This window comes from Toxotes jaculatrix, chromosome 9, assembly GCF_017976425.1.
Source record: "Toxotes jaculatrix isolate fToxJac2 chromosome 9, fToxJac2.pri, whole genome shotgun sequence".
Taxonomy (NCBI): domain Eukaryota; kingdom Metazoa; phylum Chordata; class Actinopteri; family Toxotidae; genus Toxotes; species Toxotes jaculatrix.
This window is the reverse complement of record NC_054402.1, coordinates 954,013-977,253: the sequence shown is the minus strand read 5'-3', so window position 1 is coordinate 977,253 and position 23,241 is coordinate 954,013. Positions and strand designations below refer to the sequence as shown.

The following is a 23,241-nucleotide window of genomic DNA, read 5'->3' as shown; positions in this document are numbered from 1 at the left end:
TGCAAATTTTCTTTAATTGCAATTATTAACGAAAAATATTATACACACTGCCTTATGGCACAGACCTGTACATTTTACAGGTTCAGTTTTTGCTTTGAAAATAATTACAACTCGATGCCATTCTGTTGTATTATTGTGAACTCAAAACATAAATTAATACAAAATAGAATAAGAAATCTTAAAAAATAAAACAACAACAACTTCATCTTCACTTTTATATCAGCTCAACTGTTAAATGAGAAAACGCTTCAGTTCCTAATACAGAAATCTGGCGGTATCTTACCTCACTGTTTCACATGTGTAACTCAGTGACCTATAAAGTTAAACAGCCTTATCTGTTCCTGAAGCAAAGAGAACTAAAGAAATCCCACGATCAATGCCACTAACCTCTACTGTGAATACTCTGCATCCGAGTAGAGCTGCCACTACTTTCACAATCAAACAGTGAATTAAATGCTTTTGTTTAATCCCTTAACTCTAACATATCAGGAGTAACGACGAGTGACTTAACAGAACCCTGAACAAATAAGCCCCCGTTTGCCCCCGTGAAGCTATCACAAGCAAATGTTCTGTAACTGCAACATGTCTACATATTTTACATTATGAACTGCACCAGCTCTCAGCAACAGATGAAACTTACTTTTGTCAGAGTCAGCTGAGTAATATTTATGTGATTTTCTAAGTCATTTTGTTTCCCTTGATACGACACACCGCCGCTTCATCTATGGCTCTATCAGGTCAACACAAGCGGCCAGCACAGCTCAGCATCACATCGCCTACGACCCGTCACAGCTGTGCTTCTTCAGCTGCCTCGAGTCGGAGAAGCCTCGGCCGCACTGCTGACACGAGTAGAGCTTCTGGCCGGTGTGGACCTGCAGGTGGGACTTGAGCTGATTGGATTGGTGGAACTTCCTCTGACAATACACACATTCAAACGGTTTCTCGCCCGTGTGGATCCGCAGGTGTCTGTAGAAGTTTCCGTCCGTTCTGAAGGCCTTCCCACACTGGTCACACTTGTACGGTTTTTCGCCCGTGTGGATCCGCTCGTGCTGCTTCAGACTGCCGGCATGGAAAAACCTCTTTCCGCAAACATCACAAACAAAGGGCTTCTCCCCCGAGTGGCTTCTCTGATGATATCCAAAAGAGTATTTGTTATGGAACGACTTCCCACATATGCCGCAGTTGTACTCCTTGTGCTCGCTGTGGCCTCTTTCATGAAGTTTGAGGGAGCACGCAGCGCTGAAACCTCTCAGACATATTTTGCAGCTGAAAGGTTTGACCAGAGACTTGTTTCGCCGTCGAGTCTGGAAAAATCTTTGTGTGCCGTCCGTCTCCTCGTTCCTGTCGGCATGAACGTACCTCTGATGTATCAGCAGCCGGCAGTTGAAGAGGAAGGTCTTCCCGCACAGATCACACATGAAAGGCTTTCTGGCACCGTGGATGAGCATGTGGGACTTCAGCTTGTTGTTGTCTGAGAAGCTCTTCCCACACTCCTGACAGGCGAACGGCTTCTCTCCTGTGTGAATGCGAAGGTGCCTCTTGAGGTTGTTATTCAGGCTGAACCTCGCTCCACATATGTGACAGGTGAACGGTTTCTCGCCCGTGTGGACGACGCTGTGTCTTTTCAGCGCGGTGCCGGTCCTGTACGCCCTGTTGCACACGGTGCATACGAACGGAGTGACGCCCGTGTGTTTCCTCTTGTGAACCGTCAGGGAGTGGGCATATTTGAAAGTCTCGTCGCACATTGTGCATTTGTATTTTTTGGCGTTCGAGTGAACCATCTGGTGGAAGCGGAGCGTGTCCTTACTCTTAAACTCCTTGCCACACGTTTCACAGCTGAACGGTCTTTCTTCCGAGTGAACAGCCATGTGACACTTCAGCTGGACAGCAGTCTTGCAGGTCTTGTCACAAAGCTGGCACTTCAACATCTGCTTCCATTTCTCGTGGCGTAAGAGGTGGTTTTCCAGAGACCGCTTAATTCTGAACGTCTTCCCACACTGATCGCAGGCAAACGGCTTTGGCGGTTTCAGCCGCTGGTGCCGTCTGAGGTGGTTCTGAAGCGACTGCTCTTTTCTGTACGATCGTTTGCACAGAGTACAGGGGAAGGGCAGGGGCTCTTTACTCGCCTCGTGACGCAAAACGTGATTTTCCAGAGACTTCTTTTCCAGGAAACTTTTGTCACACTGGTCACATGAAAACGGCTTCTTGTGGACCTTCATGTGTTTGTTCAATTCACCTTTCCAGTGAAAACCGACGTTACAATGCTCACAGAAGAAACGCTTCACTATCCGTGACTCTCTTTTTTTCGGCCGTTCGTCTGACTCCGTTTGATTCTCGTCGGTGTTATTGTTGGTGGAAACTGGAAACAGAAAAAAAACAGTACAAAATTAGTCTAATGTTATTTTTAGTTTTTAATAAGATTTTAATTCAGCAGTTCTTTTCTTTCATCCTCTACCTTTTCCAGTTCCTTCGCAAACTGAAATGACATGCAAACATCCTGTAAGAAGCCACGGTGTGAGATCTAATCGTACCTGTTTCAGTTTTAGAAGTTGCTCTCCTCGTCCTCCTCGTTCTCCCTGAGGTCGACTCTTTCACAGAATTCTGTGACGCACAAGGAAATAATCTGGGTTTAATTTGTATCTCCACCAAAGTAAACACCACTGAGTGAATACACATATACAGACACTCTGGTCCAAATTAGTCTCATTAACACGGTTTGTGTATTCAATTTTCACAACACTGTCGTTTCCAGACAAATATAACACCGACCTTTTCCTCAGGACCCCTGATGGTGCTGGAGTCTGGGCTGGGGACGTCTTGAGGCGTCGATCCTGGCGAAGCTGCTGGTTTGAGGATGACCTGCGATGTTCCCGTCGTTTCATAGACAGCCGGCGACAGCGTGTGGGTCTGTGTGACGACTTGGCTGGAACTCACCAACAGCACCGTGGGAGCGGAGCTGACTCTGCCGACAAACATCATCGGGGTCACTGCAGGTTTAGGGACGCTCACGGATTCAGCTGTGGAGCTGGGAACCGCTTCACTTTCTGCTGAAACTGGTGGAGGGTGGATGGAGGAGGAGTCCTTCCCATCATCCTGAGGGGCAGCAGAGTTTGGGGCGGCTTGGCTGGTGGAGGCCAACAGCACCGGTGCCCCTGAGTTTCAAAGACAGAGAGACACACTGTCACGTCCAGTTCATTCATTACTGCGCACTGGCTCATTACAAGCACTAACCCATGCATGCATCACACCCGGGGCGGGGGGTGGGGGGGGGGGGGGGGGGGGATATTTATCTGCTTTTCAGGTGGTTGACGGGACATATTTTCCGACGCGCGCGCACGCGTCTTCGTGTGCTCACATCGGGGCGGAGCTCCGCCGTGCGCGGCCACGTAGAGACAGGAATGACATAACGTCGTGTAAATAAGATAAATAACATAAAGCTGTTGAGCTTGTTCAGTAACAGAAGAAGCTGCAGACCTGCTCTGTAATCAACAACGAGCTGGAACTTGTGAGTTTTGGCATTTTTGCTTTAAAATAACTGTGATTGTCACCAACAGTTCATCTGTTAGAGTTAGAGTCACGTGTCTGAGCTCAGTGTGACAGATGAGCGATGGACTGATCGATCAGCTGATCGGTGACCTCACCTGTCAATGAGCCGTCCTGCTGCAGGATGAGGGTCGGGCCTCCCTGAGCCTTGCCGCTGCCTTCACTGATGCTCCTCAGCTCCCTCTCCAGCTGCTCCATGTCTCTGCCCAGCTGACCCACTCTGGCCTCCAGCTCCTGCTCCAGCTGCCCGGCTTTCCTCTGCAGCACATCCTCCAGCTGCTCCACTTTGGCCCGCAGGGCCTCGTTCTCCTCGAACAGCTCGGAGGAGAACTCCGTGAACACTTTGTGGATCTGAACCACCAGACACTTCTCTATCTCCTGGATTTCGCCGAACTTCGCCTGATCCCAGTCCGTATTTGGCGCCTCTTTCGCCCAAACATCCCTGAACACAGACATCGCCGCCCGGATGGCGACTTCCACGATCGACGCTACTTCGCTGCCGAACCTCGCCTCCATTTTCCTCCACAGTAAAAGCTCAGCCTGCGGTGTCCGCCAGCTCGAAACGCATCTTTAATTTTACACAGGAACGCAAATCAAAGTCGGCTGGACTTTAAACGCAACTACAGTTCATCTTCCGTGTTCACGTAACAGAACAGTCCTACATGGCGGCCTGTGCGCCTCTGAAAAGATTCCGTGTTGCACATCCGTTTCCGGTGCAATGTCAACGTTTCACAATAAAAGCCCCAGACACCCTCTGAAATCAATAAGACGGTTAGGAGTTTCAGAATGGCTCTTTTACATTCTCTAAACAAGCGTGTCTTGATGACTTTGAAGTGTGTTATATATCACCACCACCACCACCACCACCACCACCATCATCATCATCATCATCATCATCATCATCATCAGCTGGAATATAATTATTTAGATTTTGTTTCCTTGTCCTGGACTGGATTGGTGATGTGGGTCTGTAAATCCCATTTAGACATTGTTTGCCATCTCAGGTTATACAAAACTTCAATAACAGCTCATCATACGTGGCATTCAATGTCACGTATGATGAAATGAAACAGGAGAAATGGCTCCTGTAAGACCACAGGTTTCACTGATCTGCTTCACAAAAGGAAACACACAAATGCAGTGTTTCAATATCACAATCTGTATTTATCAATTCAAAGAAACGACTGTACAGAGCCAATGATTCGCAGTCACTTCTGATCATTTTATACATTATTGGTTCATTCATTCACCTTTTTCCATGTCGGTAGTTTGTCTCCGGGGTTTGTTACACTGATTGTAAAGTGGAGGGATGGGACTTTGAGACATGCACAGCAGTACCATAACAGAGACTATGTCCTTCATGCAGCCTCTTTGTTCTGATGTGTTTCTGTGGATCGTTTTCCACCCAGTTTACAAAACAATAATCTCACTTCAACACAGACTCAAAATAAGTCAAACATAACAGAGACATGGGCAGTTTCCCATTGTCACCATGGATAAAATTTTTCTGTTTTCACAAAAAAACCTCTGAGCTAATATACTGGTACATGATCAGGTTGCTGTAGGCAGGGAGACAGAGAGACAGACAGGCTGAGCGCAGATAGACAGTGGTGCTCTGGGATCCCGGGAGGATCATAACGTCAGCTGGAATAACATTCGGAAACAACTGTTTGAATCTTCTTGGAGCACAAGAGGGTGAGTTTGAAGAGCTGCTTGTGAACCTCGCTGAAGGTGACGTGCTGAGACTGTGGCTCAGACACAAAGATGATGCACAAAATCATCAAATGAATGTCTCTCACTGATCACAGAAATAAAAAGTGCTGCTTCACTGACTGTAAAGCTGTGGACAAACATGATCATCAGCAAACAGGAAGAGATGAACAGAAACTCACTGGGCTGAACTGTAACATCATCTGAAAAAACACTGTGCTTTCTTTGTTTTAAAGATTTGTGTTCATGAATGAATCTCTCTGTATTTACTGAGAAGAAGGCTGAAACTCTGATACACACTCGGACACTGATCAGTGAGGGCAGCATGTAGCCCACATACCACTGATGCTAAAAGCCATTTAAACACAGTGCAAACACCTGAACGCTTGGTAAGAAACGGATCCATGTGTCCACACAATCAGACTCTGTCAGTGACATGACTCCACAAAACATCTGTTGTCACCATCAAAAACTGGGTTGCGGGTCTGTATTCGAGTTCAGCAGCTCTGCACACGTTCGTACGGACGAGTGGTTAAATTTAGCACCTGATTGTTCTCAGAAAACACAGAAACAAAGGCTGGGTTTTAAAAAACAATAAAATTATAGTAAGAAACTTTAGATTGATTGCATTCACTGTTGTCTGAGCCCTATTCAAAGTCTGAATGTTTTATGTGTGTGTGTGTGTGTGTGTGTGTGTGTGTGTGTGTGTGTGTGTGTGTGTGTACCAGGCTGAGGCTGATCATTGTGACTGAAGAACGACGAGCATGATGTGAGCCGGCTGTGGCACAATATCAACAAAACACACGACTTCATGAAGTTTTATCGAACCAACTGTCGGTAACTCGTACGTTTCCTGGATCTGACGTCTCTGCTGGATCCCCAACACCACTGACCATCAGGCCTCAGCTCTGCAGCCGGCCCGCGTCACTAGTGCAAAGAAAAAGTTGCATAAAGTCACAGGTCATTGCTGACATCTTCATCATCGTCATGAACACAGACCTCTACAGTTCTCATTAATTCTGTTCCATATTACTGCATGTGACTGAGGGGTTTTGGTGTCTTTATGTAAGAGGCTGAATGGTATCAGAAGAATCTGCATCAGTGTTTCCCCACGCTGAAGTATCTGATCTGAGAGCGGGAGGAAACACGGATCCAAACAAAAAGTTCTACATTCGTTTCCAGTGAGAAAAGAAAACACTGACTATAAAAATATTAATGATAAATCAAAAGATATTTTATTTGTCAATTCATCTCGGCCAACAGACTGAGGTCGATGTGAACAGAACAGCACAGACACACAGACAGGCAGGGTACACAGACAGTCTCATACGTCAGTCATGATGTTCCTCACGCTGACTCTCACATATCTGGTTGTTTCTGCAGTAAAATGGTCCAAATGATCCGTCACTGCGTTAGCTGTACCCTGCATGTTCTGTGCTGTGTATCTACAGCAGCGAGGTGTGTTTGTTGTGCTGTTAGATTCATAACTCGACAGCAGAGGACTGAGCTGTGTCACTCTACACGTGGAAGTTTTCTCATTCAAAAAATTCACCTCTTTTAACTCTCGACTGTTTGTTGTGTCCAACATGCATGTACATGATTGCATTGATCTGGCATTCACACCTTCAGATGCATAAAAAGTGTTGAAATAAAAAAAAAAAAAAGAAAATTATAGAAAGTTACAGGTTCTCAAGACACAAACCAGACCCACGGGTCAGGAGAGAATTTAAAATCCTGAAGTGAGTAAAGTAAAAAAAAAAAAACTCCAACCAACCAAATACTGTTTAAAATGAAGTGATCTGATTGGCTGTACGGAGGCTCTCCATCTACAAAGAAGAACTAATGATTCTGACAAATTAATGCAAAAATAAGTTTTGCCATCATGAAACCAAGAAATGTAAAAGATAAATTCCTGTCTTTTGGTTTTATGATGTTTTCTCGGAGGAGACCGCAGGGCGTGATTTACAGAGCAGACACAGTGTGTGAGCTGCAGCACACAAAAAAACATGAGGTTTCATTTCCATTGCACTTTAACTGAAAGAGCCAAAAAGATCAGAAGTGAAAGGAGCAACGTTTTCATCCAGCAGCAGTGATTTCGAAACAGCATTCCAATCTGACAGGATTTTAAAAAGGATTTTAAATGCTATCTGACCGGGAGGAGCCGAGGCAGTAACCTCCGTCTGCACATCGGCCTCCGTGGCTGGTGCTTCGAAAAATCCCCCGTCGCATTCACCACTTCATCAGACTTGGACTGTTTCTGCTTTCCTTTTTTTTTGTCCGTGTTTCCCTGTGGTTTATGGCTTCGTGGTGAGTTTACAGGAGATGAAACATAAAGCGATGCGTGGATGCAGAGTCAGTGGGCAGCAAACACGAGCTTCTTCTCTCCAAGCAAAACATGCAATCTCACAACGCACAGACAGTTTCACCGCTTTGTCCTAAATATTTGGTCAGTCTGATCTGAGCTGTCACCTGTGAGTCAGCTCATTCTTTTATTCATCATTCACTCATTCATTCATTCATTCCTGTCTCACTCTACACTGATGGGATGTTGACCCAGACAGTTTGAACACTGCAACATGTTTTCAACCTTTCACATGTGGAACCTGCTGAGTTCTACCTGTCTGTGTGTGTGTGTGTGTGTGTGTGTGTGTGTGTGTGTGTGTGTGTGTGTGTGTGTGGGACTGTTGTAGATCGGATGTGTCTGGAAGACTGAGGCGGCGTCTGAGGGGACAAACATATTAACATGTGAAGCACACGGTAAGCACACACCAACATAAATAACCTGAGAGCTATGGAGACCCTGGGAGCGGAGAGCAGCAGCGCACACACACACGCATACACACACACACACACACATACGCACACACACAAAGATATTTTGAATTCTGTATAAAAACGGATGCAACAGATTTGTGTGAATAAATCAAAGAGAATAACCAACGAGTGGTTGGATGTTGTAGGAGAGTAAACGAGTAGACGAGGCCTGTTTTCAGCCTGAGGGCCTCATTCATTAAAAACACACCAGATGCTGATTTTGTGCTTATTATCAAAGCCAAACGTGTCTTTTACGGGCAACTGATCTTGATGCTAAAATCTGTGGGTGAAAATGAATTTCACTTCAACTTAAATCTGTCCACAGTTACCCAAAATGGGAACATTGTCATTTTTCTGTTTTTTTTTATTTTTTACATTAATTAAAAATAACAAAAAACAAAACAAAACAATATTTTAATGAATGAGGCCCCTGGGAACCAGAGTCTACCATCATCTCTTTCTGACCACGGATCCAAGAACTGTGCATCTGTCTTTACTATCTTTCTGAATGAGACTCATGGACTGCAGCGACCACGCCGTCCTGTGGTCTCTGACTTGTCTGTCCTGCAGAAATCTTCCCCAGAAAATCGCTGATCCTAAATAAATCCTACATAACAAAGGGAAGCCGCTCTATTTGCTCTTCCCGGGAACAAATTTCCGCAGTGTGATCGTTCTTACCGTCAGGATTTCAAGCTTTTGGATGCGTTTCTATTCATTTCTGAGCAACAATTGAAATTTTCGGCTTTCCCCTTGTTTCAATCACCTCACTCACCCTCTCTACTCCTCTCTTGTCTTAAATCATCATCTTTCCATCTTCCTAAAATCAGCACAGCGGCTGTTCAGCAGTGTTGACTCATTCATGATGAGTTTGGATGAATGTGTCAGAATAAAACCAGTTTTAATCCCGTGATTTTTTCACGGCCGGGACCTTGAGACAGGTGGACAAAGTGGGAAAAAACCGTTAGCAAAAAAAAAAAAGTTCCTCTAAGTTTGTATGTCTGTAAAACATTTTGGCATAATTTCATTCTTTTTTCATTTCTGAGGAGTAATAAGACATAGTGTAGGATGTCTCAACTTACAGACAGACAGATAAATACAGTATAGGACAGACAGACGAGAAATACATACAGATAGAGCTCATCGCACAGAAAAAACAAACAGTATGTGGAACAGTATGAGCTACGTTATATCGCACTACCAGCCGGAGGTAACAGCCTTCAGGTTAACGTGATGCGTGTCCCGTCTCTCTCGCATTAACGCTGCCTCGGGTTCCGCAGCACAAAGCTCCACCCCGGGCAGTTCTCTGAAACAGCCACCAGGGGGCATCAGCGATTCTGTGCCTTCTCACAGAGACACAGAGGAGAGAGAGAAAGATGTCTCCTGTCCGTCCTCTGAGTGAGCCTGGGTCAGTCCTTCTGTCCTGTGTGTCACTTTCCATCCAAACACAACCTCTTTGTTGACAGTGTTGGAGGCGGAGAGAAGGAGGGGGGCATTTACTACCAGCCTACAGCCCCGCCTCCCACCCGTGGTTCATTCGCTTCAGTCCCGGCCGATCTGTCGCCCAGCTCACTTTTTCTTCCCCGACTTCTCTGAGCGCTTCGCGTCTGACTTCCCGCCCCGCTCTGACCTCTCCGACCGTTCGCCTCTCTCCCTCTCCTTCTCCCTTTCTCTCTCCCTCTCCTTCTCCTTCTCCGCCCGCTCGGTCCGCTCGGCCCGGTCCGAGCGCTCGCCGCCTCGCTCCGACCTGTTGTCCGCCTTGCTGCCGTCGCGCCGCGTGCCTTCGTCAGTGGATGAGGTAGTTGGTTGGGGTTGACCCCATTTGGCAATCTCCTCGTGCTCTGAAATACTGGCGGTGATGTTGGTCACCCACGCTTTGAGGTCCTCCTGGAGGAGGAGGAGGGGGGGAGTGAGGGTGAGGGGGGGTGGGGGGGTCACAGATGTCAGCTGATTGGTCATTTACTGTTTATGTGTCTGTGTGTTACTTTACATGTTTCCGTGGTCCCTGAAATAAACCGACCGCTGACTGTTAACTCAGAAAAGGTCAAAGGTCTCACCTCATCTTTAGCGTGAAACAGAAACTCGCTGCCGTCCTTCGTTCTGCAACAGGAGGAGGAAAAATGAAAGTTAGAAGCAGTGTAGTGCCAAACACGTCCGGTGGATAACTTTACAGAGCGTTTGTTTGTGTGTTTGTTTGTTTGTTTGAGACATGGCTCAAACCGTATTTGCAATTATTTATCACTTCCATAAAGCTGTGAGACTCACAAGACACATCCGAAAAAAAAGAACTGTCAAAACACGTAATCACGTGACAACTGCCTTTTTTTTTATTGTTTGTTGAGTTATCTTAGCCCGCCCCTTTCCTTTTTTGATTGACAGGTAAGTGACGGGCTCGCCTCCATAGCAGACGTGCTTGATTCCTCCCGTTTCCATAGCAACGGCGCACCAGAGAAATTTACCGGTATTTTTTTTGTCTGCTTGAGAAACACACAGTGCGTGGCGAGAGTGCGCGACTGTCACGCTCAGTGCGTGAGACTTGAGAGCCTGTGGAGCTAATTACAGCGTGAAGCTTCCACAGCGTTACAGAAAACTGTAATAGTTTATGATGAAAATGTAAAATTTGAAAACTGCAGCTGAAAACAAACTTGTAATTTCAGGTTTTCTGTTTGGACCCCAGGCGCTGTACTTAGTTCCACACTCGTGCCAGTGTTGTAAAGTATAAAACGTCAGTATGAAAACAGCTCCTCACTTGAGCGTGAAGACGTTCTTCTTCTTCTTGTAGCCATTGGTGACGTCGCAGTGGCAGTGGGAGAGGCTGAGCAGCGGCTCGTTGTTGTAGGGCGTGGTGGTGTTCTTGGCGTCCTTGTAGAAGCCCATCTCCCCTTTGTTGAGCACGCAGTACAGGTTGACCCATGACCTGCTGTGGTGTGGGAAAGCCGGAGGGGCGAGGGGAGGGAGAGTGGAAGAGGAGGGGAAAGTGGAGGGGAGGAGTACAGGGAAGGTGGGGAGGTGGTGGTTGGGGGAAGATGCGAGGAGTCAGGTAGAAGCTGCAGAGTCGCTCTTGCTAAGCTAACACCTGACTCACCTGACCAGAAGAGACAGGTAGGTAGGCGGGATGAACCAGCACCAAGAAGGGAGGAGGAAACACACTGCTGAACAAACACAGACGAACGCACAAACAGACGGACAGACGGAGGAGGAGGAGGGGGACGGACGGGTGGGGAGGGAGGCTAGTGTGTCTGTGTGTGTGGGGCTTACATATGACTTACCTTGGAGGAGACGAGAGGAGCAGCCAGCAGCACCGAGGAGGAACGAGAGAGAGGAGCTTGGTTAAATGGCATTTTGGCAGCAACACAACCTAAAGTCTGATCATGCATCTTGTCCCTCTGTGAGTGAGTTTACATGCACACAGCATTCCAGGTGATAGCTTACATCCAGATACAGGTATTATTCAGAGCTAAGCTGTTTGTGTGCAGCTTAACATCCCAATTCCAAATTCACCTGTGGACTAACAAAGGAAACACAACTTGGCCTGGTGAAGACCAACAGTGCATGTGACCCGTCATGGCTGAATTTAAGAGACAATAAATGATGTCTTTGAAAATTCTGAAAATAAGATGCTTAAGTTTTGGGACGGAGTCACGAGTGTCAGAAATGTTCGATGCTCATTTACACTGTGTGATTTTGGGCTGTCCCACAAATATAGACTGTACTGTGAGACACGTCCACAGTCAGCTTAAGACAAAAAAAAACCTCAAGAACATTTCAGTTTTTCAGAAAGACTAATCAAGGAATCCTTTAACTACAGCTGACCGATGAGAGCTCTGAGCCAAACACTTCAATCAGGACATATAATCATAACCACTCACACACACTGTATGTTTTTATTGCCTATCCTGAATAATACCAGATATACTGACATACTGTACCCAGTGTCTCGTCATGTAGCTGTGTAACAGAAACAGGATGAATCTCAGTCCTTCCTCACAGACTAACCTCTCTCCCTCAGCACTGACTGGAGGAAAAGGTCTGACCTGCAGATCTTCTCCTCCAATCAAACTCAAATAAAAAAAGAGGGCATACTATTATAAATCAGCGAGGAGAAGTTTGGAGATTCACACTTGCAGATTTTAGCCATTCAGGATTATGCTTTACCTTTCCATGTACATAACAGGGCATGTACATACGAGACATTCATCCATTGCCTTGAGCGGACGCGTGCGTGGGACTCATCCTTAGCTGGAAGGGGATGAGCTTTTAGCTGTGCATGGTCAGCCCAGGCACTAGAGGGTAGTGCAGAGAGACGCTGCCATCTGTGTCTCTCTGGAGGAAGCAGGGCAGTCATCTGTGGAGGCCAGGTAGCGTGTGTGTGTGTGTGTGTGTGTGTGTGTGTGTGTGTGTGTGTGTGTGTGTGTGTGTGTTTGTGTGTGTGTGTGTGTGCGCGCGCACGCAGCCTAAGCAACAGGCTAGCCAGCCAATCACCTCAGCTGTTTTACTCTGTTCTCAGGAGGCATCGTAAGCGTCATGCATGAAGTCTTCACATGCTGTGAGATTTGTGTTTGAATTCATGTAACTGTCGTCTTCAAATTCCGATGCTGATGGTCGGAGACAACATCCGTCAGATAACAGAGGAGTGTGTCTCCTGCTGCACTGTCAGTGGGATATTTCTGAATGCTTATGTTTCTTTATGAGGTAACTGCTTAAATGTGCTCTGAAAGTCGCAGGCTGTTTAATAAGTTAACGCTGTAGTAAGGACGTTTGAACTGAGCTGGTGTCGGCCATGCAACTGTTCAACATCTGTAAGCGGAGTGTGTTAACGTGTTAGCTTAGCATGCTAAAGTCATGCTCCTGTCATTTTTTTAAAATCTGGAAATAGAGGGCGCTGTTCTGTCCCGAGAAACGGACAGCAGGTGAAACAACGTGTGCTGCAGCCAACATGAGTCAAACAGTATTTAAAAGATTCTTCTGGCAGTTTGTTTCACCTGATTTCAGTCCTGAGTGGGGATTACAACAATCAGCAGTGAAGACCAAAAATCCGAAATCACACGTTTGTTTAACTTCATTCTATTCAGTAAGTTACTTGACAATATTTGAATTGCTCGGTTGTGGTAAACCCCACCCTTCTGATACAGCTCAGAAAGAATCTCCCTGAGGTTCCAAATGAAACTGAGCATTATTTTCAAATACTGTTTGATCAGGTCTGATACTCATGAGTGTCCAACCCCCACCCCCCCCACGACTCCCACCATCTTCTCCACGTTAGGATTTTCATTATGACCCTGAACACCCACCTGTTGGTGCTCTTCTTCAGACTCTCAATGTCCAGCTTGCGGAAAAGGAAGCCCTCATGGTGTGCGGTGTGTGTGGGTGGCTGGGGGACTGCCGGACTGCTCTGAGCTGGAGCGGACCTGGACCGCCGCGTCGTCTCTCCAGGCTCTTTGGGCCGTGGTCGGCGCCGTGGCTTGGGTCTGTCCCGAGCTCGAGGGCGGTCAGGACGGGAAGACTTCTCCGGTAACCCGTTCGGGAGTCGGGGCACCTCACCACGGGCCTGAGGGCGGGGAGGGGTGGTAGAGTCAGTAGGACTTTGGTTCATGGCTCAAGACTTATCCACCAGTATTATCCAATTCACATGTTAGTCTACATAATCTAAATTTGTCTTGTTCCTTATTTTGTCTTGTGTTAAAAACTTCATCCAAATGACCTAAAAAATAAAACTCAAACACTGTTTTGGAATTTTGAATTTTACTTTTTGGAATATTTTCAAATACTGTATTGAACGAACTGTACAACACATAAAGCCACAGACCTGTGCTGCTTCTCTTTCTTGCAGCTGCTCCACAATTTCTGCCAGGGTGGATCTCTTTTCTCTGTGGAAAAATGCAATGAATGAAGCTTTCTGCATGTTTATTCCTGCACAGTTACTGCTACATAACATCACACACACACCACACGCTCGAAAAGACACTTCAGTCCACACAAAGGCTCACCCTCCTCCCGAGCGTCTGTCTGAGTGCTCCTTCCCGGTGTCATGCTCACTGGATTCCTGTCTCTCCAGCCGGTGTCGGTCCCTCTCTCTCCGCCGGCCCTCGTGGCCCCCATGGCCCTCCTGCTCGCTGGACGTTTGTCTCTCCAGTGTCCTCCTCTCTCGCCTCTCGGCCTGTTCCCTCCACACCTCCTGAGGCAGCTCGTCCCTGCGCGCTTGGATCAGCTGCTCGCTGGACAGCTGTCGTTCTATCCTGTGCTCCCTGTGGTAGGTGTGGACCTGCGGCTCGGCGTGGCCCAGCGGGTCAGTCCTGGATCCCCGAGGCCCTCTGGTGGGCTCACTGTGCAGACGCTCCCGACTTGGCTCCTGGAGCACCACTTCGGCCATCACCGCCACCTCTGCTCTCTCTGTCCCTATCTCACCCATCATCATCTCTCTCTCCCTCCCCCTTTCCCTCACCTTCTCCAGGCGGCTAGCTACGATCAGAGGCGTCACTGCATCATCCATGTGTTTGATTTTGGGTTGCCTCAGATACGGGGATGATTTCCCCTCCAGGTCTCTTGCTGCCTGCACTGGCTGGAGGTGACTCATCGCCTTTGTCGCCTGGTCTCTCGCCGTGCTGACGCTTTCTCGTACCTGGTTGGCTGAGACTAGCATGGCTGCCGTGGCAATAGATGCGATTGAGGAAGGTGCGGGCTGGCCTAGTCCTGCAGCCACACCCACCACGCCACCATGCCGCGCCTCCAGGGTGTGGCGGTAGCTGGAGCCATTCATCACTGGGGTGTAGCTGGCGACGGTCGAACCCAGCCGACGAACCACAGAAGAAGGAGAGTGTGTAGGGGTGGCAGGTGACGGCGAGGGAGGAGAGCTGGCTTCGTTCTGTTCATAGATTGTCTGTCTCATAACGGGGGAGATCGGGAGGCGGGGGAGGGTGGATGGACTGGGTGAGGCATCTTGGGGGTCCAGGAAGACTTTACGACCCAGCAGGGGGGTTGGTGGTAGTTTACTCTGCTCTGCTTTCAACTTTTCTACCTGCGGAAAGAAAACAGGACCAGATTTAAATTCAAACGTATATTCATATAATGATGATGATGATGATGATGATGATAATGATGGTGACTGTTACCGTGGTGAGTCGCCGCAGTGAGCTGAATCGCTCCTCCCACGTGGCAGCGGCTTTGCGGAAGGCTTCATGTCGCCGAATCAACTGTTCCACCTCGTCCACACTCCCGCCCAGCTCGGTGCTGTTGATGAACGGCTCTTGAGCAGTTAGCCACGCCTCCGCCACCACCGCGTCCTGGGCGAACTGGTGGACCTCCAGTACTGGGAGCGAGAAACAAAAATAACATCCAGCAGGAAATAAACTTCTGTTCTCAATTCTTTTACGTTACATTCTCCCTGTGAACATTATATGTGCATTTATACTTAAAGTTGTGTGTTTGTACTGTACATCTGTGTGTGCTTATGAAAGCGTTATGGTTTGTGTGTGTGTGTGTGTGCACTCACATTGCTGTAGGACTTCCCAGTGCTTGTCCCACTTCTCCGACAGCTCGTGTTGCTTAGCAACCACCTTGTCCAGCTTCTCCTTGATCTGAGAATCAAAATCACAACATCACAGACTTAAACACAGCACTAAAATATCTTCCAGCAACCATGTGCAGAATATTCCCAGGCACTGCTGCTGTATACAACTTCGATACGGAGCTCTTACTTGCTTTTATTATTCTTTTTTCTTATTTACATCTTTGTGCTGTTTTTTTATGATTTCCCACTGGGATTAATAAAGTACTCCATCCATCCATCCATCCATCTTAAAATGGAAACCTAAAAACATCCTTATCAAAGTCAAAAAGCATTTAAAATTTAAAAAACATTTGGGTGTTTTAAAGTTTAACTTAAGTTTCCAGTCTTCATCATATTTCCGCCCCTCACCTCTTCTGCTGCAGGGTTTCTAGCAGCCAGCAGGGTCTTTCCCATCTCGATACACTCCAGTGTGCTCTGGCTGCGAGCCTCCACTTCGCTCTTCAGACTCTGGTGATAATTCATCAACACCTCTACTGAGGACACATCCCTGCAGGAGCCACATGGCACACACACAGTTAGCTCGCCAGCGCACACACACACACACACACACACACACACACACACACACACACACACACACACACACACACACACACACACACACACACACACACACACACACCATCATGCTTCTTTCTGCAGTTTTTAACACTGCAACAATGGTATGTCTTTACTGCATTTTTTATTTTGGTCATTATGAATTATTATAGATTATTGTGTGTGTGTGTGTGTGTGTATCATCCTGTGAAAGCTGCACACACACTCCTGCCACCGTGATTTAACCCTGAGGTTGACACAGCGTCTCTGTTCCCTGCTCCTATGTTCAGAATACCTGGGCTTCTCTCCTGTCCCTATCTGACAGATGATCGAGTCCATCCACATGATCTGATCTCGGACCATGCTGAAGAACCTCAGCTTGTCTGTCTCGGTGGTGATTTGCACTCGACACTCCTCACAGGACGTCAGCAGCTCTTTCCAGTACTGCATCACTTCGTGTTCGCGGCATGCGATGCTTTCGGCCTTCTCTCCGGCGTACACCGTCCTGAGCTGCGCCGCACTCTCCTGTAGCTGACGCACCTGGAGGAGCGGAGAGCAGATGTGAGGAAGAAGCTAAGCTGAACAAGGAAGAATCAGGTATTAAAAAAAGTGAAAGAGAAAGAGTTTCTTTTCCAAATGACGCAGGAACACACAGCTGTTCTTCGTTCTTCAGTAAAAACGTGCCACTGTTTCTGTTCCCCAGGTGCGTGACAGAGACCAGGCAAAGCAAAATTAAGTGCAGAGTAAGAAGGTAGGTTTGCTACGAAGGTTCAGACTCACACTCACAAATAGCCAGAGATTTTTACTACCAACCTATTTTCAATTCAACTTTTATTTCCAGTTTTAAAAAGATGATAAACGCGTCACATCAACGTTCCTTTACAGACGGTATGGAGCTAATTCTACGGACAGTTATCACTAAACTAGGCCAAGTACAGAGCTTTTGGTGTCTATGAAGGGACATGAAAATGATCAGCTCCACCTCATGTCTGTGTGAATGTGAGGTACGGCGTGCTACACAGAGTGCGCCTCGATGACACAGGTAACTTCACATGCTGTGCGTTCATGTGCACGTTGCTCTACCTGTGTGACCAGCAGCTGTATGTCCTGTTCAAAGCTGTGCAGGAGTCTCTGCAGGGTGCTGGTGTTGGCAGTGCTGCCCTGCCGAGCCCGAACTTCTGGCAGTCTTCGATGTTTGTCCTCAATCTGAGCCAAAACCTGAAAAAAGAGACAGGTATACAAGCACCTTTCAGGCACACGTGAAGCTAAACTGACGACGTGTAACGGCTTCAGCTATGAGCTCAGGGAGGTTGGTGACATCATATCATTGTTTATGTGTCGTCTTGCGTTTTACTGTAACACTCCCCCTCAGCTGTTTCCCAGGCGCCTCACCTCTCTGCAGTCAGAGAAGAACTTGTGTAGCTGGTGTGAGGCGGCGAGCATCTGAGCCCGGGTCTCCATGAGCTCCAGTAGGTCGGCCCAGGCCTCGTTCACCCCGTCTTTCCATTCGGCGATGGTGGCGGCCTCCGAGTGGCCGTAGTCGATGAGCTCGTCCACCATCTGGTTGACGGCGGTCACTCGTTCCTGCCCCACACTGCCTGTCTCTGAAGCAAACTCTGTGAACTTCTCCTGCAGGACCTGGAGGTGTGGCAGGGGTGGAGGTAAGAAAGGAAAAGAAATATAACAAGAACACAACGAAAGCTAGAAGGTTCTAGTTTTATATTGTTAGTAAATGAACATCTATTATTCTTCATATACTTTTACAGTTTTAACTTGACATAATAAACAATCAGAGGAGACCAGTGTTGTTGTTTTTTAATTCAATATGTGTCTTATTAAAAATGTTTTTTTTTAAATCTATTATTAATCCACCATCTGTCAACACACTTACTGTGACGTGCTCAAAGTCTTGACCCAGTTCGGGCGAGCTGGCAACCACCTCCCTCTGAGCAATCCACTGCTCCAGCTCATCCACCTCTCTGTTGAGCTGGTAGAGCCAGTACTGCTGCTCCAGGCGGCTCTTCCTCTCCTCCACCAGGTCCTTCAGAGACACGTACAGACGGTCGATCTGCGACTGGCGCTTGCTGATTTGCTCGCTGTAGAAAAAAAGAGGAGAAAGAGCTTCAGATTAAAAAAAACAAAAAAAAAAAACAGGGACACCTTCACCTTCAGTTAGCTGAAGTACAAAAGACGTGGGCGCTGGTGCTTTACTGGAAACCAACAAAGAGTCTCAAAGGATTCACACTTTGTGAATAATCGTTATGTAATGTGTGTGTGTGTGTGTTTATATGATCACCAGTCTGGATGCCCCATCTCCAGCAGCTGCCGACACTGCTGCGACAGCAGGCCGATGGTCTCAGCGTAGTCCTCGATGGTCTGTTCCAGGACCAAGTGTTTCTTCAGCAGCTGCAGTGTGCTTGGCTCGTCCTGGTGGGAGGAGGAAGGAGGAAAGGAGGAAAGGACACACACAAGGAAGAGTTTCACTTTAAAAATAGTAAAGATACACAGCAAGTGCTGAACGCCGCCTCTGTGTAAAAGTCTATGTAAAGAGCAGAGAATCATGTATCACTACAGATAATGAACATTTTATTAGCTGTTTTTCACTGAAATATCCTGCATATTTCTGACAATCACACACTCACCTTCCCCTTCTCCTCGTTCATCATGTGCAGCTCCTGCTCGCTCAGCCAGGCCTCCACTTCGGCTGTGTCGAAGTAGTACTGCTGGGCCTGGTACATGGCATCCAGGACCAGCTGCCTCCTCTCGGTCTCAGCCCAGAGCAGAGCCCACAGCTGGGCCAGCTGGTCGTGGCCAGCTCTGACGCAGTCGGCCTCGGGGCTGCGTATGGAGGCAATGATCCCCGCCCTCTCCAGGACGTCCTCGATCCTGCTCCTGTGGCCCTGTAGTTCCCTCTGAAGTGTCTGGAGGAGAAGCAGGAGACGAGGGAAGCAGGAAATCAAGTTGTTTCAAACCGAACGATGATGATCAGACTGAGTGCTGTGTTACAGGAGTGAGGCGAGTACATCATGAGCTACAGCAGAGGATGCAAATAGAGATTTGGACTTGAGGTTGTACATCATGTTTATGTGTCACATGTTAGCCATCCATCTTTTTGTGCTTTGACCACAGTGGGTTGATGTTTGGGTGATGATCTATCAACAGGGGGCGCCAGACTTTAGTTGTGTATTAATTAGAGGCTGCGGTTAGAGTCACCAGCTATTCTGATTTTCTTACCTGATTCTTCTTCATGAGCTGCTGAACGGCCTGCAAAGTGGAGCCGTGCTCCTGACATGTGGCCATCGGGAGGCGCTCCTGGACCCACAACTACAACAACACAACAGCGGTGATTTGTAAGCTATGAGTGTGTTGGAGTGCACATCTGCACAGCATGTACTTTAAATGCAGCATCACATAAAAGTATGTGAGAGAATCTTTAGTTGAAGAGATTTTAAAAAAAAATGAACGTGTCCCACATGATCACAGCCGACAGATAACTGAATTATCATTAATGAGACTCGATATTTCTATATTTTATTTTCAGAACTTTCTTAAAGTACGTTTTAACTTCACAGTGATTTAAAATGTTAATAAAAAAAGTCGAATTCTGAACTGTAGAATAAATCCATCACGTGTTCAGGCTGTAACATGAAGAAAGACTGTAATACTCTCCCTGTTTCTATCTGAGTGTGTGCGTCACTAACAGCTCTCCAACTCACAATCTCATCCTCCAGGTCTCGTCCGACTTGGTGGACTTCCTTGGACGCCAGCAGGATGCGTCGTCTCTCCTTCAGAGGCTCGATCAGACGCACCATCCTGGCTTCCACGGCGGTCTGACGCTCTGCAACCGTCTCCTTGATCTGTGTCTGCTGTGGAATGGAGGTCGCCTGCACCTGGAGCTGCCCCACCTCCTTATACCACTCCTCCATCTGGGTCTCCATGGTCTGCAGGGGAGCAAGAGGATGGTGGAGGAGCGGGGGCATAGAGTAGAAGTTATCAAAACAGACAAAGGAAAAGAGGATGCGTTGATAAGGAGGGAGAGATGGTGAGAGATGGAAGGTGAAAGGAAGAGAGAGGTGAATAATTAATATGTAGTGGTGGGAAAGAAGATGAAGACAGGACGAGTGAGACAGAAACGTAGAAAAGAGTTTGTTAAAGCTACTGCAGCTCTCAGTTGATGAAGAAGTCACAATTTGTTTTTTAGAAACAAAGTTCGAAACGAAAATGATCAGATTTTTAACCCATCATGACTGTTTTATCAAATATAATGTGAAAGTATAAAACATTTACATGTTTCTTATAGTGTACAGTCACACAATTATGAGGAAAAGATACTGCACAAAGTGGTATCACCATTTGTGGCTTGTCCAAAAAGACAGGATGACACAATCGTAATAATAATAATGTCTTCAGAATCTGTTGTTTGTAATATCTGAAATTTAACTGTTCAAGTAAAAATGGCAGAAAGATCACAACAGAAATAATAACTGCAGATTTTAGATGATTCTGATTTACAATGAAACATCTCCTACGATCACATCGCTGAAATTTCATCTTTTATTTAAAGATGGACATGAAAGCAGAGATGAAACTGAAAATAACCCAAAGCAGCAAAACAACAGTTGACAGACATGAAGTGTAGTGAAGGTTACTGTACCCCTTCGTCAGGATGGATGCTGGGTAGTGGTGTTTGGTTTGGAGTTAAGATGATGTGGGAAAGCAGTGCTAATGGCAGCCTGTTAAAGGAATCTGTAAGCGGCATGCTGTGGGAGAGGAGAGTGAGAGATGTCTGGTGAAATGATGAAGCAATGAAAGGATGAATCTGTAAAGGCTCTGACGCCTCCAAACCATCGAGGGTGGAGGTCAAGTGAAGAGTAACATCCCAACATCACGTACAGAAAAAAACACTTTCGCTAACACAAAAAATGAAACCTGATGAATATTTATCTCGTCACCAGCAGCAGCTTCACCTGTGACTTCAGAGCACGGTGTGAACCATCATCCTCACCGCACCGTTAGCACTGTAACTCTGCTGTTTGGACGTGTCTGTCTGCATTATTACGATTGTGTCATTTGTTTTGATCAATTAACAAAATTCAGTCTCAGTCTTAAAGCACTGCAAATTATTTGTGACTCGACACGTTGATGATGTGGAAAAACGCGATGTTGTTAAAGTTGAACTTTTTTGGTGATTAAATTGTGATTAATGCTAAACAGACTTCACTCACATGATACTTTCAACGTGAAAACTGCATAACACACACACACACACACACACACACACACACACACACACTGTAATTCTCATCTAGAACAATTTAAGAATCTGCTTCCTGAATCAGCAGCGCTCACTAACTTACTTATGTCAACAAAATAAAACATGAATTTGCTGTTTCTCCTGATGTAACCTCTGAGTCTGAACCTCTGAGTAACACATGAACCTGATCTAAAGGCATCAACATCTGTTGATTTAATTGGCAAACTGAAATAAAATTCTACAACATCCTGGCAGCTGTATTTGAAAATATACTAATCAATCATTTCCAATCATCAGCATCTGTAAAATGATCTTGGGATGAAACTCTTATGAAAGCTAACTGGGTTAGCATGAAGGCTTATAATGTTTCCAAAAGCCATCAAAGCAAATTAAAAATTAATGTTGGCGTGAAAATAAAAGATCCTGACTCAGCAGAAAGTAATGCAGGCTGAGATGATGCCATCAACACGTGGCCATTACAGTGTGAACAGTCAGTCGCTCTGACAGTTCAACATGTAAAGGAAGAAGCAGAGCGACAGAATCATATTTATCATATCACACAAATATCTGAGCAACAAAAGCTCAGAAATGTGATCATTAAACCAGAAGAACCGGAAGAGACTCAGAAAGTGACAGAACAATGCTTCAGTAAATCATGGAGGAAATAATGGGCACCTGTTATCTCTTCAGCTGCTTGTTAGTGTAAAGTGTAAAGAAACAACCCGGACGAGAAACAGAGCAGCAGTGCCGTTTAACTAACTCCAAAAATAAATGTTGGTTATCTTCAAAAGTGACAGTGGAAGAAACGCTGGTCATCAGTTATTATCACTGAAACATGTCCTGAAATTCATTTCCTGTACGCGTTCATGTAAATATTTCTGTCTATCTTGGGGAAAATATCTTTGAAATGTAGAAAACAGTCAGACACGGGTAGCCGAGAGCTGACTCCCTGTCGTCGTGTTGTTTTCTTGTGAAATACTGAGCAGTTGTAAGCTTCTCAGCCTCCTCTGACAATGAATCAAAAGAAAAAACTGAGGAAGTCAGATCGTTATCTGGTTGAACTGTCAACGCTCTCCTGCAGAACTGCATAATCACAACCTAAACGGTCTTTGATGTATTTAAATCCTATGTACCTGTAGTTTTTTGAGCTGCTTGTTGACAGTGGTGAGGTCCTGTCCCTGGTCCACGTAGGCCAGTTGACCCTCCAGCTGGCCCAGTCTCTGGTCCAGGCTTTCGTAGCTCTGCACCAGCAGGTCGGCCTTGTTGGCTTCAAAGAGCTGGCGGGCTTTGGCCTGGGTGGTGCTCTCCAGATCCTGCCAGCACTCCCTGATCTCCTCGAGCTTCCTCCGGACCACGGGGCTGAGCTCTGGCTTCTCCTGGATAAGCTGCTGGCCCTCCTGGATGGATGGGAGGGGGGAAGAGCGCAGAGGCAGAGGTGAGGCAGAGGTAGGACATTTTTAATAAGAAGGGATCAGATGGTGTTAAAGGTGTTAATGATATACAGATAATAGTCCAGAGTTGAACATGTAGAGCAGAGTCAACAGCATCTGAAAATATAAAACAAAACACACTTGAACGACCTAATGTTGCACCATGATCACCAAGCTACACTAAACACAGCCTGTTATGAAAATGCTGTCATTAGAACGATTAACACCACAACACAAACTCAAAAATTTTAAGCACATCAGTTTCACATAAATCAACTTTTTCCTCATCACGATGCAAATTTATGCCACAAGATACTTGAAAATCAAATGGGATCATCAGCTCTGATAAAACGAGCTCAGGAGAGTCTGGTTCTTAATGTGTTTTCCTA

The 23,241-nt window shown here is 46.4% G+C and overlaps 2 protein-coding genes across 3 annotated transcripts in view; both read right to left on the bottom strand.

Annotated features, from left to right (window-relative positions):
• On the bottom strand, positions 1 to 4,217 carry LOC121187576 (oocyte zinc finger protein XlCOF6-like). Its single transcript, XM_041046881.1, has 4 exons — positions 3,642 to 4,217; positions 2,770 to 3,152; positions 2,532 to 2,601; positions 1 to 2,359 (listed from the first exon to the last, which is right to left on the bottom strand). Exons 1-4 carry the CDS (start codon positions 4,057 to 4,059, stop codon positions 777 to 779), a joined length of 2,454 nt encoding a protein of 817 aa, XP_040902815.1. The 5' UTR covers positions 4,060 to 4,217; the 3' UTR covers positions 1 to 776.
• Positions 4,218 to 9,078: 4,861 nt separating this feature from the next.
• Positions 9,079 to 23,241, bottom strand: part of LOC121187078 (spectrin beta chain, non-erythrocytic 4-like) — a 48,351-nt gene continuing 34,188 nt past the window's right edge. Inside the window, exons 25-43 of one of the 2 annotated variants that reach the window (XM_041046173.1) lie at positions 22,556 to 22,819; positions 19,885 to 20,109; positions 19,403 to 19,492; positions 18,811 to 19,089; positions 18,465 to 18,595; positions 18,060 to 18,264; positions 17,561 to 17,806; positions 17,252 to 17,386; positions 16,465 to 16,708; positions 15,980 to 16,167; positions 15,554 to 15,638; positions 15,174 to 15,370; positions 14,052 to 15,079; positions 13,871 to 13,922; positions 13,356 to 13,612; positions 10,814 to 10,984; positions 10,122 to 10,164; positions 10,085 to 10,090; positions 9,079 to 9,951 (exon numbers count right to left, since the gene is read on the bottom strand). In XM_041046173.1, the coding sequence (XP_040902107.1) occupies positions 9,634 to 9,951; positions 10,085 to 10,090; positions 10,122 to 10,164; positions 10,814 to 10,984; positions 13,356 to 13,612; positions 13,871 to 13,922; positions 14,052 to 15,079; positions 15,174 to 15,370; positions 15,554 to 15,638; positions 15,980 to 16,167; positions 16,465 to 16,708; positions 17,252 to 17,386; positions 17,561 to 17,806; positions 18,060 to 18,264; positions 18,465 to 18,595; positions 18,811 to 19,089; positions 19,403 to 19,492; positions 19,885 to 20,109; positions 22,556 to 22,819 (4,164 nt within the window). In that variant the 3' untranslated portion in view covers positions 9,079 to 9,633. Of the gene's footprint in view, positions 9,952 to 10,084; positions 10,091 to 10,121; positions 10,165 to 10,813; positions 10,985 to 13,355; positions 13,613 to 13,870; positions 13,932 to 14,051; positions 15,080 to 15,173; positions 15,371 to 15,553; positions 15,639 to 15,979; positions 16,168 to 16,449; positions 16,709 to 17,251; positions 17,387 to 17,560; positions 17,807 to 18,059; positions 18,265 to 18,464; positions 18,596 to 18,810; positions 19,090 to 19,402; positions 19,493 to 19,884; positions 20,110 to 22,555; positions 22,820 to 23,241 lie in introns of both variants that reach the window. The other variant, XM_041046172.1, reaches the window with a different exon arrangement.